The sequence below is a fragment of the Girardinichthys multiradiatus genome, chromosome 20 (assembly GCF_021462225.1).
Source record: "Girardinichthys multiradiatus isolate DD_20200921_A chromosome 20, DD_fGirMul_XY1, whole genome shotgun sequence".
In the NCBI taxonomy this organism is placed as follows: domain Eukaryota; kingdom Metazoa; phylum Chordata; class Actinopteri; order Cyprinodontiformes; family Goodeidae; genus Girardinichthys; species Girardinichthys multiradiatus.
Genome location: NC_061812.1, coordinates 48,763,650 through 48,779,466, shown reverse-complemented (window position 1 = coordinate 48,779,466; position 15,817 = coordinate 48,763,650). Strand labels below are relative to the sequence as shown.

Here is a 15,817-nt window from a genome sequence, read left to right as displayed (position 1 = left end):
TTTAGTTCCTCAATTTTAATGACGGAAAGACAGAAGTTTTGCTTTTTAGTCCCGGGGTCTTTAGTGGGTCATCCTCTGTAGTGCTTGGCCCACTGCCTCAGTAGATAAAACCTGCTGTCACTAATTTTAATCTTGACAGGCAGATCACCTCAGTGGTAAAATAACAACCGGCGAAAGTGAGACGTGTTCTTTTAAAACAGGACTGAAACTGTAATCCGTGCATTTATCACAACACACCTCGGTTACCGAAACTCTTTATACAATGGCGTCTCACAGACATCCTTGTCTTGTCTCCAGCTGTTGCAGAATGCAGCTGCATGTCTTTTAACTGGTACATGAAAAAAGAGAGAGCACACACCCCTGTTTTATCCTCACTCACTGGCTGCCTCTTCAGTTTAGGGTTCATTTTAGGATTCTATCAAGCTCAAGATGCTGGTATGCCACAGTATTTACACAACTGCAACACACCAGCATTTTTTAGCTGGTACAACATGTGCTCTGTTATGCGGTGGGGAGGGGCACTGGTTCTCAATCACCCTCACTTTGTTATAATCTGACGTAAAGCTGGTACCTGACCCACACTGACTAATTAGTTATCAATAAAAAAAATATCAGTTTATTTTCAATATATTTTTTGCAAAATGTTTCAGCATGTTGACTTTTTCAGGGCAGACCAGGTATTTGCCATCTATCAATATGACCTGATGTTTTTGTATGTAAAGTTAGGTAACAACATTAAAACTAGTTACTGAGCCACACTAAAATGTAAACTTGTGCATGTAATTTTGGCCACATTTTTAACCAGTCTAATTATTTAACAATAAAACTTTTAAGTTTATAGTGTCACATGTAGGCTATTAAAATTGACACCTAAATAATTTATGCTCCTGACAGAATAGGTTTAAAATTACATTTTGACGAACATGTTTTTCCTTACTGGGAATTGTGAATGTTTTGGAGTGGACCAGTCAGAGTTCTGAGTTTCTAGAGGGAGCTAAAGATTGGGTTGATGGCAATGAGGCATTTTAGTAGATATTTGATCTCAGTCAATCCGTTCCTGGTCATTTAAGGTTTAAATATAAAATACTGTGACAAAAAACACCTCTACATTAAACAGACAATTGAAGCATCTTGTAAAAGTATATAAATATGAAAAACAAAAGCAAAGAACAAAACAGTTTTTGCACATCTCAGATCTTCAGGCAGTTGGTTCCAAAGCTGATGAGCATAGAAACTAAATGCGGAGCTGACTTTTATAGAGGCTGCTTCACACTTAACTGAACAGTTCCAGTGTGCGCTACAGGTCATGTCTTAAAGATGCCAACACAAACATATCATCTGCAAAAATGATAAGATGAGACCCTGTGGTTCCCAAACCCAATCTCCACTTAATGACTACACCATCAGATCCTCTCCAGGAACAGCACTCCTGTAAACTTAATTTCACGACAAATGAATAAATCCATGTAAAAGAGTTCATGTTGAGGTGTGATTTTGTTTTTTTTATACAAGGATTATGAACACAAATTATTTTAGTTTTAAAGTGTGTGAACTGGACTTAGAACTTGTTCTTGTTAAACATGAGCTTGCACAGTACTTTGGAGGACTGACAACCATTCAAAAGTACAACCTGTTCCTGTGCATTTAAATAGTGACATCAGACCTAAAGCTTCTGAATACGTGATAAAAAACTGTTTTGGAATAACAAATACATCAGACAGATGCAGTAGCAGCATCAGTCAAAAACACAGTTACCAACCTGGGACAGAACAGATTAACACAGTTACCTAGGAAAAAGGATACAAAGGAGGCAGGTTGTGTTATTCCAAAAGGCTTATTGGGAGCAAGGCCAACAAGAGGAACCAGAAAGATCATAAAGGCAGCATTAAAGGGGGCTAAACCAGAAAAGGCTGGAATCCATTGCAGTTAAGTATCTGCTGAATACCCAACAGGTCACTCAGAAACATCCTGTGCAGGAGGTCAAACAAGGAGCATGACTGATTTATGGACAATGTTTGTTGGTGAGCTGCTGTCACACTTGTCCATTTTGCAAGGGACAGTCAGATTCAGTTATTTATTCAAATTGGTTAAAATGTTTTTCTATCTAAGGAAACCCAGCAGATTGCATCCAGTGACTTGCAGCATTCACTCCTCCCGGATGAGCATGTAGAGACAGTGGACAGTCACTGGCAACTGACTCAGATGTTCCACCTACAGGTGTTCTGTCCTATTTTAAAGGCAGTTCTTGTGTTTAAAACTATGTATCCAAACCACGTCAAGCTGTGAAGAAGTTTTTTGTAGTTTCAGCTCATTGTGCTGTGAAGGTCACAGGGGAAGTAAGGAATGCTTTGCAGCAATGTACAGGGATCTAACGTCTTGTCACCCATTTTGTTTAACTCAACACATTAATCTCAGCCATGCCTGTCAAATTATCATCTACCCCAAACTAAAAAATGTCCTTCTGTTTGACTCCTAACTCAGCAACAATACGCACTGAGGTTATCCCACAGCCATTAAGCTCTAATAAATCACTCACCAAATTCTACTCTCAGATGACACAGGAATGACAATGAAGTAAGATTATTCTTTTGGAAGTCATTAAACAATATAGTCCCACAGCAGGAAGGAACGGTTACCACATACAAGGGATTGTGAACAGTTCAACATCCTGAACTAAACTGCAGATAAATTGATGTTCCTGCCCAGAGACGGACAACTGCTGGATGTGTTCAGCAGCTTGTTAATTCAAGAGTTTCTGCAACATGACAGCTTTCTGGATCATGTGAGGGAGACTGTGTCTGGATCTGGCTTTTGTATCAGGTTCACTCTGCGTTTTCAAACTAGCGTACAGATTCATTTGTACTTTATCAAGGGTTTGTCAGAGACTGTTTAATCGTTCTAGTTTATTACAGGTAAACAAGATACTTGCAGAATAAGTCATCAGTAACAGAAACATTATGTTGAGTGCCTTGTGTGGCACTCATCTGACTGTTGAGACAATCAGCAGGTTCCCATCGTTTGACTCATGAACTCATCAAAACTGCCTGGTTTCAGCTCTAAACTGTGACACGCAACCAAAGCGTGTCAAGAGCAATAGCTGAAAACACCAGCACTTCCTTTTTCTCTCACACACACACACACACACACAAACCGTTCTCCACTGTCATCAGCCCTTCCCTTGTCTTAGTACCTCAGGGTGTTTGTGTCAACATGTCAGAGGTTGCAATACTTCTAATAATCTGCTCCCTCCCCTAAATGACAACAACACACTAAGTATTTATCAATCTGACTGGAGGAGCATGTGCCCCATGAAAAAAAAAAACAAGCAGGAGGAAAATAATCCAATGTTTCACATTCACATCCTTTATAATTTACGGAGGTGAAAACAAAATTATTTGCAAATCAGAGGCAGAAATGTGAACCTGTACTGTACTGCCACCTTCTGGTCAAAATGATTCCTTCATGTTGGATTTTTTTTTTTTTTTAGATATTCATGCAGTTTGATCAGATCCTTATGGATTTATTGCAAAGATATAGATTTAAAACTTTATAATTAAACCCTATTTATACTGTTTTCACCTTGTCATTACATGATCAGCTGACTCACTTTCAGCACAGTGGCAATAGGAGCCCAGGTGAGGCTGTACTACAGTCCAAATCACTGTCAAACTCATGAGAAGGCTGATTGCTTTAGGAGGGACAGATATGCATGGAATCCACGTCCTCTTGTCTTAGCATTTGGTTACTTTCAGAGAAAAGAGCGCAGCCATCATCTCTCTCTCTTTTAGTTTTTAAATTAGAAAGCCTTTTCAAGCATAAAAAGAAAGCCGTAGAAATATATTTGCAGCAGATAAACTATTTCTGAAAGTGTTAATAATCCAGCAAGGACCGGATGCAGAACCTGAGGGATGCATGAGCCTTCAACTGATCATTGCTGTCTGGGAACCACTTGTTTTTCTGTTTTAAAGGTGATGGGCAGAGTGGTTTATCACTAAATTCAATCAACTTCAGCTATTTTTGTCAAGATCAAACATTTTAGAAGAAAATCATTGGTTCAAAGAAACATGGACACCAAAAAACTGTTTAATACTGTGTTTCTTCAGAATGTGGCAAATAAAGAGGGTCTGCCCAATAAACTAAAACAACATACAATAAAAAAAACAACATAAATTCTTAAATTCAGTTCATAGGTTGCCACTTCCTGTCTAGACCTGGTGCTAAGGCATCTTCTGGATGATAAGTGTTGCCAGGAGCAAGAGAGATGAGCATATTTCCATCCAGTACTTTAGGAGCACTGAGCTTCAGAAAGATGCACCAAATGTCTTGATTAAGAACGCTGTAAGTGTTGCTAGTTATTAATCTGAGAGGATACACCCATAAGATATCAGTCTGACTTCAGGAAATGATCAAATTCATTGGATCTGTCTGCATTTGCCAGAGCTGTGAATAGAATGGGCTGTAACTGTTTCAAAGTATAGATCAGACTGGCTCCAAATGTCTTTGGATTTATGTGTGAAGAGGTCTGCGGGTCATCTCTTTAAGAGGCTGTTAATAGCTTTAATTTCATCAGCAGACAGCGGAGAGAGACTGTAGCCTCTGAGCTCACGGTTTCCTAGAAGCAAAAAGAAGAAAACGCATCATGATTACTTTCTAAGGAACTTCAGACACATAAAACAGCTATAACATAGGAATATACTGTCTAATGAAATTCCTGTGCACAACCTGATGTTCCTGTTGACTTTTCTTTTTGTTGATGGATTATTCTAACCCAATATGAAAGGCCGTCATGTCTGTGGGTTAGAAAGTGATCAAATAGACTGCAGCGACCAGCTGTGTGTCTGATTCAAAAGGATCTCCCAGTAAACGCTGCGTGTCAAAGTGAAGAATTCTGCACCACATCGCACCAGGTGAATAATAGTGCTCTATGGCGAGCTCAATTTGGCTGCAATTTGCCATAGTGGCAATTAACTGCTTGTAATATAACTTTTAACTTTCCTGTGATTTTTCTTCTCTTTGTCTTAGTTTGTATAAAATGTAATTAAAATATCCTAAAACGGTGTTGTTTCATATTTTTCCCCATCAGGCACAGGCAGCAAAAAGAGCCCAGTTAGGAGCTGAAATAAAACTAGATCTAAATGAGAGATATTTCTGTTTCTGGAAGAAGAAAAAAGAAATAAAATGGTATATGACAATGAGTACAAATAGTAACTAATATAACTATTGTTCTAGGTTTGGTCCTATGTTTTCTAGAATGTGAATCAACTACTTCATTATGTTGATTTTATGTATTTGTTGTCAGAACTGTGCATTAAAGTAAATCATGTTTTATTCATTTCAACACTTTTTAGGTCTCTAGTTTTTTTTTTTTTTAGAAAATATAGAGTTTGGGTTTTACTCAGTCAGATACGAGAACACTGCTGGTCAGTGAGAAGCAGGACCTGGTTACCAGTAGCTAGACACAGTGACGAGAACATTTAATGAGTTGCTTTATATTTACAACCAGCACTGCTCTACTGATTGTTTTAGTCTGCGGTTTCTCCTCAAAGGTCTTTGTCTAAGCTTGTAATAAATTATTTTTGAGTTTAACAATGCATGTTTCTTTTTTAACCAGCGCTGTAATCATGTGGCGGCTAATCAACTTTTTATGTGGCTAATAAAGTTTAATCCTGACAGAACCCTGCATCCTTAACTATCCATATCCTGGTTAAACTTAATTTGTTTTCTGCAAACATTTAGCAGAGACAACATGATGCTTTTAAAGCATTTCAGCATCATAGAACGGAGTCAAATTGAAATGACGTGAAATACGTTTTAAAATACAATAATCTTTTATTGCAGTGGAAAACTCTCACACTAAAAAGGCAAAATCCAACTTTAAAACTTTAATCACAATAAATGTATATAGTCATGGAAAATCCCAGGTAAAAAAAAACAAGTTTTACATTTATTGGTACCTCTTCTGTTGATAATTCGTACCCCACAGGTTTACCCCAGGATTTGGGTCTGAGGAGTGGGATGACCATGAAAGTAGGACCATTTTCTCCTGACTTATGATCCAATGAAAGGGTCAGTGAAAACCCATTCTCAGTTTACTGGTTCTGGTACGTCAACAAGTCTGTGATTTCATGGCCTCTAAGAAGGTTTCCAGGGTGTTTAGAAGAGAAAGGTCATCAGAGATCCTCAACCATACTTGGGTATGAGTACTCTTCCACATATTTACATCAGACCCACCTGAAGTAGAGAAATTATATCTTCCTAACCTTCCTGCTCATTGTTTGTGGTGACGAGATATAAACAGGTCCTCGTTCAGCCTAGCAGCCAGTGGCTGAGGGAAAAAGTCCTGTCTCAATAACCTAGAAAAAGTGAAGTTTAAATGAATAAATAAAAATGATTTTTAAAGGGACCGTTAGTCAATGAACCAATAATTGCTCAACCAGTGATTTATTTAATCATCTTTCCTGGGATTTTCCTCAACAAATGAATGCCGTCAAATGAAAAGGTTGGATGTTCGTTTAAAGCTTTATATACAAATTCAGCTCAGGAATGTGATTAACCATGATCTCCCCCGTATACCGTATCATACAGTGGAATGTGAGGAGGCGGAGCATACCTTGCATCTCATTGAGACAGTTGACCTTTGTTTTCAGCTCTCTACGAAGATCATTGATCTCCTTGTCAAGCTGCTCCTGATCTACAGAGAAGAAAAATGAATTTAGATTTTCTTTTTTATGAATTTAAGATTTTTGTGTCTTTTAGAAAGTTTCATCTGAAAAGGATCACCTTTCTGGATCATCTCTCTTGTTTTGGATTTGGGGAATTTAATGAACATGTCCCCAAAGCAAACCTTCACTTTTTCTGCAAACAGCAGTGCACATAAACATCACTTTAAGGGCAGTCACACTTTTAAACCATATTATACTTCTACAACTTGGTATAGATAATACATTTGTACACCGAGCCATGAGTGTATAATTGAAATTCAGGAAATCTAGTTTTACAGTAACAATGCTGCAGCATGAAGATCACTAACCTGAATCTGACATCTCATGTTTCAGAGCACTCAGCGCCTCCCTGTTCCTGTTTCTCTTCATGTCCAGGTCTACAATCTGAAACACCAACAGACAACCTGAGTTCTGCACAACATACAGCAGCACCATGGTGCTGCTGCATCCCATAACCAAGGCAACAGGGCATGTGGAAAAAGGGAAAAAAAATAAACTTCTGTCTTGAATCAGCTTGAGACTTGCAAAATGGACGGAGCTTTTTAGTTGATATTTTTCCACCTTTTATCTAAACTGCTGCAGAAATCATGGAGCTTTGTTTTGTTTGACTTTCTGAATATTTAGGATTTAGAAACTGGACAGAGAGGTAGAGGTCAGCAGACTGACCCTGGGTAATTAATGGTCTGTAAGGTATCCCTATAGATTCTGCAAACCTATGAAGTGTTTTGCCTTGTGTCCTGCTACAGTGTGAATCTTTTTCCGCCACACTGCAAATCAGAAAGTGGAGCATGTGACTTAATAGCCCAAAAGACCCAATTATATGTGCTCCGATCACCAGTCATGGACTTACTAGACAGGAAGCTTTCTCCTGTAAATGGTTCCAAAAAGCCATCCAGGTTTAGTTTTTAAAAACTGCTCTGTCCCAAATAACAGGCCAACAAACGTCTGTTGAAGCTCACATAGAGCTTTTATGGTATTTTTGCAGCTTGCATTGAAAGGCAACATAAGTGAAAGGCACCAGCAACCGTGTAACAGCGCTTTGAGTTTTCAGTAGGAGCGGAAAAGCTCTAAATGTGTTCAGTCCATTTAATTGTTCTAAATCCTTCTCAATGTAGAATGTTGGAATTCAAATAGTTTGGAAAAGGCCTTAAAACCCTTCCCAGTTTGAATTTGGTCAACATCACAACGTGTTTATTTGCTATACAATTTCTAGACAAGCTAGACAGAAGCAATGAGTTACGGAGGATGACGCTGATGTTAATTCGGTCTATATGTGTTCTAATGTTTGTTTATAAGGTGACTAAAACAACGTCATGCATGTTCACTCACTGAGAAAAAAAAAAATCAAATCTAAATCATTAAAATGTCTATTACTATTCTAATGAATCTGTTTCTCTAAGGTCATTTTCACAAACACCTGCAGGTTACAGAGCAATAAACTACCGATGGTTCTGCTTTTATAGTGGCGTTCTTAGTGATGGTGGTCCAGCTGTCAATGCATTGCTGCAACTTTCCACTCATAATTCCAATGTTAACAGTAAGAGTTTATTTGGGAAAAATAAATAAATACATGAACAATAATAACAGCTATAAAGGGCATTATATTATGATGTTAATAATCTGAGGATGGATTTCACTTATTTTATGAGACCTGAGTACACAGGCAGATTAATCAGTTATTTTTATGGAAGAAATGTAAGAGCTTTCATCCTCAGGCTATTAGCTTAGCTCCCCGTTTAGCTGTTAGTTTAGATGTTTGGCTGAAATGAGCAGATGTCAGGCTTTGAGTTAATCGTTTTTCCTTGGGGTTCGGGTACCTGTTGTTTAGTAGTAAGAACATCCTCAGCTGCCTCCTCGACGTCTGTTAAGTACTGTAAAACACGCTGAGAACCAGCGTCCATGGTGGTGCAGCTCCACAAATATTTCCGGCCTGAAACTAACACCGCTCCAGAGGACCGCTCGAACAACAACGTTCTGTCTTCTTCTTCTTCTTCTTCTTGGTTTTATTGGCGGTTGGCAACAAACTTTTAGTAGCATTACCGCCACATACTGGTATGGAGTGTGGTTCGTGTCGGTCTATCTATTTATATATATATATTTAAATTCTACAAATTAAATAAATAAATTAATAAACCTTACCTATATAATATATATATACACACAAATTACTTACACGTTTACTGGTCCCTTACTGCCGGGGTCCACCACAGGGTTCAGGGATAGTCGCCGCAAGAGGCACCGCAGACGTTACGGCCACAGCTATGTCCGGTCGTCATCAACAATAAAGGAGAACATAGTCCACTCGGACTCTATGTCTCCAAACTCGGAATCTGGGAAAAGCTCTTCCAGAGGTGGGAGTTGGTGGATAGCTCAGCCCCTCTTTTCAAGAGTCCAAGACATGTGGCTGAAGGTCAAAAGACACGACTACAAAGTCGATCATTGACCTCCTGCCTAGGGTGTTCTGGTGCCAAGTGCACTGATGGACACCCTTATGCTTTAACATGACGTTCGTTATGGACAATACGTGACTGGCACAGAAGTCCATTAATGAAACACCAGATCGGGGAGGCCATTCCTCCCAATCACACCCATTCAGGTGTCATTGTCAAAGCCCATGCTGTATGTGAATGTAAGCCCAACTATTTGCAGCTGATATCTCCCAACCTCCTGTACAAGCTCCAGGGTATAGGACCCCAGCTCTGCTGTACCAGACAACATCACATGCCTCGTTCTACTGGTCCTCATGAAGGCTTCTGAACCGCTCTTTGTCTGAATGGTCAGCCAACACGTGTTTGCCATGGGAGACCTTACCAGGGGCAATTAAGCCCTGGACAACATAGGATCATTCTAGCACTCAAACACCTTCCCCATGGTAAGGTGGCGATTGAAGGAGGGGCGTTAGATGTACCCTATCTGCAAATTATGGCATGGTATGCTTATTTGAAGATCTGCACACAGTTGGATTTTTTTTTATCATGTATTTAATACTTTTTTGACAGCTTATAAAGTATTGGCTAATTCACTCACATCACATTCAAAGATGGAAAACTGTAAACCTCTTCATATAAACATGATGGTCAAATAACATGATGTACAGGGCTTGCTAAACTCATTATACCGCTGGAACTGTATTCCAGTAACATTTTGTAATGTTACAACCACAAGTTAATTTATTTTGTTTTGTTTTATGTGGCAGACCAACACAATGTTGTACATAATTGTGAAGTGAAAGTAATATTACATTTTGCTTTCAAATATTTTAACCAATAAAAATCTGAAAAGTGGGGTGTCCATTTGTATTCAGCCCCTTTTACTCCTATTTATTCCTAAATACATACATACATCCAGTGCAACCAACTGCTTTCAATTGTGTAACGAAGTAAGCATACAGTCATATTCAATAAATCACTGTCACATTATATGAAGATTAATTCCACACAGACTGTTGTTTTCAAGCATTTATTTCTGTTCATGACATTCTAATTTATTGAATATAACTGAATAGGCAGCTGTTCTTTTTCTGGCCTCAGAGATTCTTTTGACAACATTAGAGAACAATCAGCATCATGGAGACTATGGAACACATCAGTCAGGTCAGGGAGAAAGTTGTGGTGATGTTTAAAGCAGGGTTAGGTTCTAAAACAATTTCCCAAGCTTTGAACATCTCCCAGAGTTCTGTTCAATCCATCATCTGACCATGTAGTGGACGGACCAACTGCAGACCTACCAAGACATGGACGTCCACCTAAACTGACAGGCTGCCAAGGAGAGCATCGATCAGTGAAGGAGGCAAGAGGCCCATGGTAACTTCGGGGGAGCAGCAGAGATCCATCGCTCAGGGGAAGGAATATGTTGATAAGACAGCTATTAGTTGTACACTACACAAATATTGCCTTAAAAAAAGTTTAAGACCAATTCCACAAGCCGTATTTGCAGTTTGCAGCAAGTCATGTATGGGACACAGCAAACATGTGAGTAAAAGTGCTTTTATTAGACCAGGATTGAGCTGTTTGGTCTACATACAAAACACTGTGTGTGGCAGAAAACCATCTCTGCACCTAGTAAAACATGGTAGCTGCAGCATCATGCTGTGGGGTTGCTTTTCTTCAGCAATGATAGGAAGCTGTTCAGAATTCATGGTAAAATGGATTAAGCTAAATCCAGGATGATCCTGGAAGAAAACCTGTTAGAAGCAGCAGAAAACCTGAGCGGAGGTTCGCTTTCCTGCAAGACAGCGACCCTAAATATACAGCCCGAGCCCTGGAATGCTTTAGATCATAGCTTATTCGTGTGTTAGGATGGTCTAGTCAAAGTCCAAACATAAATCCAACTGAGAACATAAAGTTTTGAAAATTGATGCTCTTCAGCAAAAATGTCAGTCGGTAGATGATTAAAGCTGGTGGAGACCTGCAGCCTCATAAATTCAGTATTCAATTGGAGGGGGTGAATCCAAATACATGGTGCACCTTTCAAATTTGTCTTTGTAAAAAAATAAAATAAAACCATGTATAACTTTCCTTCCACTTCACATCTCCAAGCTCCATGAAAGAATCCCTGCAGTGTGGGCCTACCACATAAATGCAATAAAATACATTAAAGCATGTGTGTGTAATGTGACAAAATATAAAACAGTTTAAGGGGCATGAATACTTTTGTAAGGTAGCGTAGCTGATTGTTGATGACAACCTGGGATCTTTTAGAAAACAACAAATAGATCTTTTCATCTCCATGTTCCATGACAAATGTTCATGTAAACATTGATGTATGTTCCAGATGTTTTACAGTAAATATCACATTATGCTTGTAATCATGTCTACAGCTGAAATAACCAAAAAACCAGTAATGAGAACATTTGAATAATGATCGAGTCTTTAAATGATGACAGTGTCTGAGCTTACAGACAGCTTGCTGTTATGTAACAAATTCAACATGTTTGGACCTGCTGGGCATCTGGATTGGGGAATATTTGGACCTGGGCAAATTATCTATAATTGCAGTTACAGCATCTGGTTTTATTTCCAGTTCTGTGCAGCCAACTGCTCTGCCCCGCTCAGCTCTTCCTTTTCTACACTGAGAACTGCTCTGGCCTTTCTCTGACCCCTTCAGTTGCCTGTCTCCTCCACATTTCCTCTGCTCAGAGCTACTCCTCTTTCTGACCAGTCCAACTGTACAGTCTGACTCGTTCCCTCTCCCAGCCTGGTCACTACAGCCCCTGATGGAGGAATGGGACCTTCGTGAAGCACCTTGGATGGGATTGCGAATGTTTCCTGAAGCCTGCATCCTCTTCAAGTGGCTGTTGGTCCTTGCAGGGCTGACGACCATCTGAGCCCTGAGCATTCTGTCTGTGGAGAGGACCCGGCTTTCGCTGTAGCTCCTTTTAGGGAGCGGTGCAGGCCTTCTGCTGCAATCTATCATCGGACTCAGTCTGGACGGATGACTGTGGCTGTGGATGGAGCGGCAGCATGATGTGTTACGGGTGGAGTAACAGATCCGGCAGAGAGTGCAGACACAGCCAGGCAGTAGGGTGGAGTGGCTGGCCAGTGAGGACAGGAGGGTGAGGGGAAAGGCACGCTGGCACTGGAGGATGCATTTAGGAGAGCTAAGGCGTGATGGGGCAGAAGCGGTCGACCTCTGACAGCTGGATAGCACTCCTGACACCTCCTGTGTGCCATGCTCCGCCTTGACAGTCTGGATCTGGTACCACTCCAGCTGCAGCAACCTCTCCAGGAACCTCTCCAAAGTGCCCATGAGCCTTGGCCGAGGGGCCCCTCTGTCCTCTGTGTTGTAGAAGAAAGCCAGCTGACTGAGGCTCCATGAATTAAAAGGTGGAGGGAGAAAGTCTGGGAAGTCAAATTCTCCATGGTCCCCTGCTCTGACTCTCAGGCTGGGAGAGTTTGGGTCTTCATCCTCGATGACCTCGGGCCTGAGCTCAAGTTGTGAGGCGATTGGACTGGAGGACAAGGGAAGTCTTTCTGACTCAGACAAGTCTGTGTCACTGTCCTGCTGTAGAGGTCTGCTCAGAGCTTCCCCCTCCCGCTTGGGTGAGAGCTCTTCTTGCTGGTCAGGACTGGAATGAGGCAGGCTGTAGCAGGGCTGGTCAATTGTGTGTTTGCTTGCTCTCATGCCTGTTCGTGTGTGTTTTCTATGGACACAGCGCTCAGCAGTTGATGACACCTCTATCATCATTTTGTCTTCTTCAGAGGCTGCTGGATGAGACATGGAGGTTCCCTGAGCACTGCAGGAGAAAGGAAGTCTGATCATCTTAACAACCAAATAACAAAATATATTCTTACTACCATCTCACCTTTGATGAAAAGCACTGCATTTGGTCAAAGAAGTGTTAGACTTGTGCTTTCTTCTTTGTGGTCTCTGTGAATATACAGTTGAGGCCAAAATTATCAACAACAATGGGATATTTAACCTAAAAGTAGTCTTAAAATCGACCAACATGTTTCTTGTGACAGCATGTAATATTAAGCAGTGGCCCAGCCAGGATCCTGGCTTAAATCTGAGTACACAGCTAAAAGTTAAGGTGATGGAAAGGAGGCCTTCCACCTTTTAAGAATTAGAGCTCATCAAAATATGAGTGGAAACATGCAAAAAGCTACTCGGCTAATATAAGAAGGGTTTTAATGGGAATTGATTATTTTACTTTGATTATCGAGAAGGGTATACATTATTTGATACATGCCTTTCAAAGATGTTTACATTGTTTTAATTTCATTTAAGAGAAGTTTGTCTGATTTTATATTCAGAAACAAAAATGTTCATTAAAAATAATTATATATATATATATATATAAAAAAGAAATACCAGGAATAATCCTTTGCACCCACCTTCTCATGGTTGTTTTCCTGACTCTGGATCAGGCACTGCGACTGAGGACTCTTCCTTTGTGCCTGCCGCCTTCCCATTTTGGTCCTTAAAATTATGAAGTACAAGACAAAAGAAATCATCATATCCCAGTTCCACACGACAATACGTCCAGAAAAAATAAACATGGAGTCAACCGTGTTTTTATTCTAGTATGCAGAATCTGCACACTAACAGATCTCAGTATATGCCACAGCTGAACAGTCACTGCGCCTCATGCTCCTGGTTCCTGCTGTTCAGCATCATTAATAATGTTAAGAACCCACCCTGCCACAGTCAGCCTGCTGCTTCTCCTCGAAGCCTTCATCCATTCATTGTCACCGATGGAGACCCTCTCCACACACCGCCGTGCTACCCGCTCCTGCAGGATGCTGCCCATCACCGCTCTCAGACGGCACCAATGAAATCAAAGAACAATGACAATACAATCATCTGTGGAAGGGGAGGGGGTTCAAATTCACAGAACGCAGCCTTTTGTTAGTTGTGAATCATTCAGCTGCTGTCCAGCAGAGGGCGCTGTGGCGCTGCTCAACAAATTAAAAAACGTGATCAGTTAAATGTCGCTTTCTGCTTCTCTTCCAAGGTGAAATAATTTTTGTAATTTTATCAGTTCAGAAAAATCATACTCGCATATTAAATAGACCTATACTACACTTATACATTTCTGCTATTCTTTTATGCAGATTCAAATGCTTTTTAGCTTACTGCTAAGCCCAAATTCAGCTTCTCAGAAAATGTGAATATTACATCAGACCAACAAGACGTTTTTGTGGGACAATATGTTTATGTACAGTATATGTACAGCCAGCTCCCTAATTACACCTAACATGCTCCACCTGTTCTCCTGCCTTTATAAGCAGCTCTCTGACAAACAGTGCCAGCTTTTCGAAAGCCTTTGTGTGAGTAATGTCCAGCGGTCCTTCCTTGTTTGCCTGCTCTGATTTGATCTCGTTTTTGTCTCACGGATTTCTCTGCCCTGCCTTGCACTTATCAGAATCCACACTGGCTGCTGGATTCTGGACCCTTGTTTATGCCTCCTGACTTCCGCTCTCTGCCTGTTCACTGGGTTTACAAACCTGAGAGCCCGTGTGACGTTATCCTCCTGTCACTTAAGTCAGGTGACCGAACTCCCGCACTGAGGAGCTGAAATTCACCTTGTTCCCCAACGGATTCTGAAAAGGTTAGTGGCTTCACTCCTGAATTATCCTCAGCCCTCTGCTCAGCCTCTAACCTACAGGTCCTTCTCAAAATATTAGCATATTGTGATAAAGTTCATTATTTTCCATAATGTCATGATGAAAATTTAACATTCATATATTTTAGATTCATTGCACACTAACTGAAATATTTCAGGTCTTTTATTGTCTTAATTTGGATGATTTTGGCATACAGCTCATGAAAACCCAAAATTCCTATCTCACAAAATTAGCATATTTCATCCGACCAATAAAAGAAAAGTGTTTTTAATACAAAAAACGTCAACCTTCAAATAATCATGTACAGTTATGCACTCAATACTTGGTCGGGAATCCTTTGGCAGAAATGACTGCTTCAATGCGGCGTGGCATGGAGGCAATCAGCCTGTGGCACTGCTGAGGTCTTATGGAGGCCCAGGATGCTTCGATAGCGGCCTTTAGCTCATCCAGAGTGTTGGGTCTTGAGTCTCTCAACGTTCTCTTCACAATATCCCACAGATTCTCTATGGGGTTCAGGTCAGGAGAGTTGGCAGGCCAATTGAGCACAGTGATACCATGGTCAGTAAACCATTTACCAGTGGTTTTGGCACTGTGAGCAGGTGCCAGGTCGTGCTGAAAAATGAAATCTTCATCTCCATAAAGCTTTTCAGCAGATAGAAGCATGAAGTGCTCCAAAATCTCCTGATAGCTAGCTGCATTGACCCTGCCCTTGATAAAACACAGTGGACCAACACCAGCAGCTGACACGGCACCTCAGACCATCACTGACTGTGGGTACTTGACACTGGACTTCTGGCATTTTGGCATTTCTTTCTCCCCAGTCTTCCTCCAGACTCTGGCACCTTGATTTCCGAATGACATGCAGAATTTGCTTTCATCCGAAAAAAGTACTTTGGACCACTGAGCAACAGTCCAGCGCTGCTTCTCTGTAGCCCAGGTCAGGCGCTTCTGCCGCTGTTTCTGGTTCAAAAGTGGCTTGACCTGGGGAATGCGGCACCTGTAGCCCATTTCCTGCACACGCCTGTG

General features: G+C 40.7%; 2 protein-coding genes across 7 annotated transcripts; both read right to left on the bottom strand.

Moving 5' to 3' along the window:
* Positions 1 to 4,063: 4,063 nt before the first annotated feature.
* pdrg1 (p53 and DNA-damage regulated 1) lies at positions 4,064 to 8,723 on the bottom strand. Of its 3 annotated transcripts, XR_007035295.1 has the most exons (6): positions 8,540 to 8,723; positions 7,031 to 7,106; positions 6,781 to 6,855; positions 6,611 to 6,691; positions 6,232 to 6,353; positions 4,633 to 6,132 (listed from the first exon to the last, which is right to left on the bottom strand). XR_007035295.1 is itself a non-coding variant. In XM_047346572.1 (5 exons), the coding sequence occupies exons 1-5, from the start codon at positions 8,621 to 8,623 to the stop codon at positions 4,530 to 4,532; spliced, it is 399 nt and encodes a 132-aa protein (XP_047202528.1). In that variant the 5' UTR covers positions 8,624 to 8,719; the 3' UTR covers positions 4,064 to 4,529. The 3 variants fall into 3 exon arrangements, 2 of the variants coding, with proteins under 2 accessions (XP_047202528.1, XP_047202530.1); XM_047346572.1 differs by lacking the exons at positions 4,633 to 6,132; positions 6,232 to 6,353 and adding an exon at positions 4,064 to 4,612 and having other exon boundaries at positions 8,540 to 8,719; XM_047346574.1 differs by having other exon boundaries at positions 4,633 to 6,353.
* A 1,442-nt stretch (positions 8,724 to 10,165) lies between these two features.
* Positions 10,166 to 14,108, bottom strand: LOC124857137. Of its 4 annotated transcripts, none has more exons than XM_047348264.1 (4): positions 13,862 to 14,108; positions 13,559 to 13,643; positions 13,027 to 13,091; positions 10,166 to 12,975 (listed from the first exon to the last, which is right to left on the bottom strand). In XM_047348264.1, exons 1-4 carry the CDS (start codon positions 13,972 to 13,974, stop codon positions 11,634 to 11,636), a joined length of 1,605 nt encoding a protein of 534 aa, XP_047204220.1. In that variant the 5' UTR covers positions 13,975 to 14,108; the 3' UTR covers positions 10,166 to 11,633. The 4 variants fall into 4 exon arrangements, with proteins under 4 accessions (XP_047204220.1, XP_047204221.1, XP_047204222.1 ...); XM_047348265.1 differs by having other exon boundaries at positions 10,166 to 12,957; positions 13,862 to 14,107; XM_047348266.1 differs by having other exon boundaries at positions 10,166 to 12,983; positions 13,862 to 13,918.
* Between the last annotated feature and the right edge of the window lie 1,709 nt (positions 14,109 to 15,817).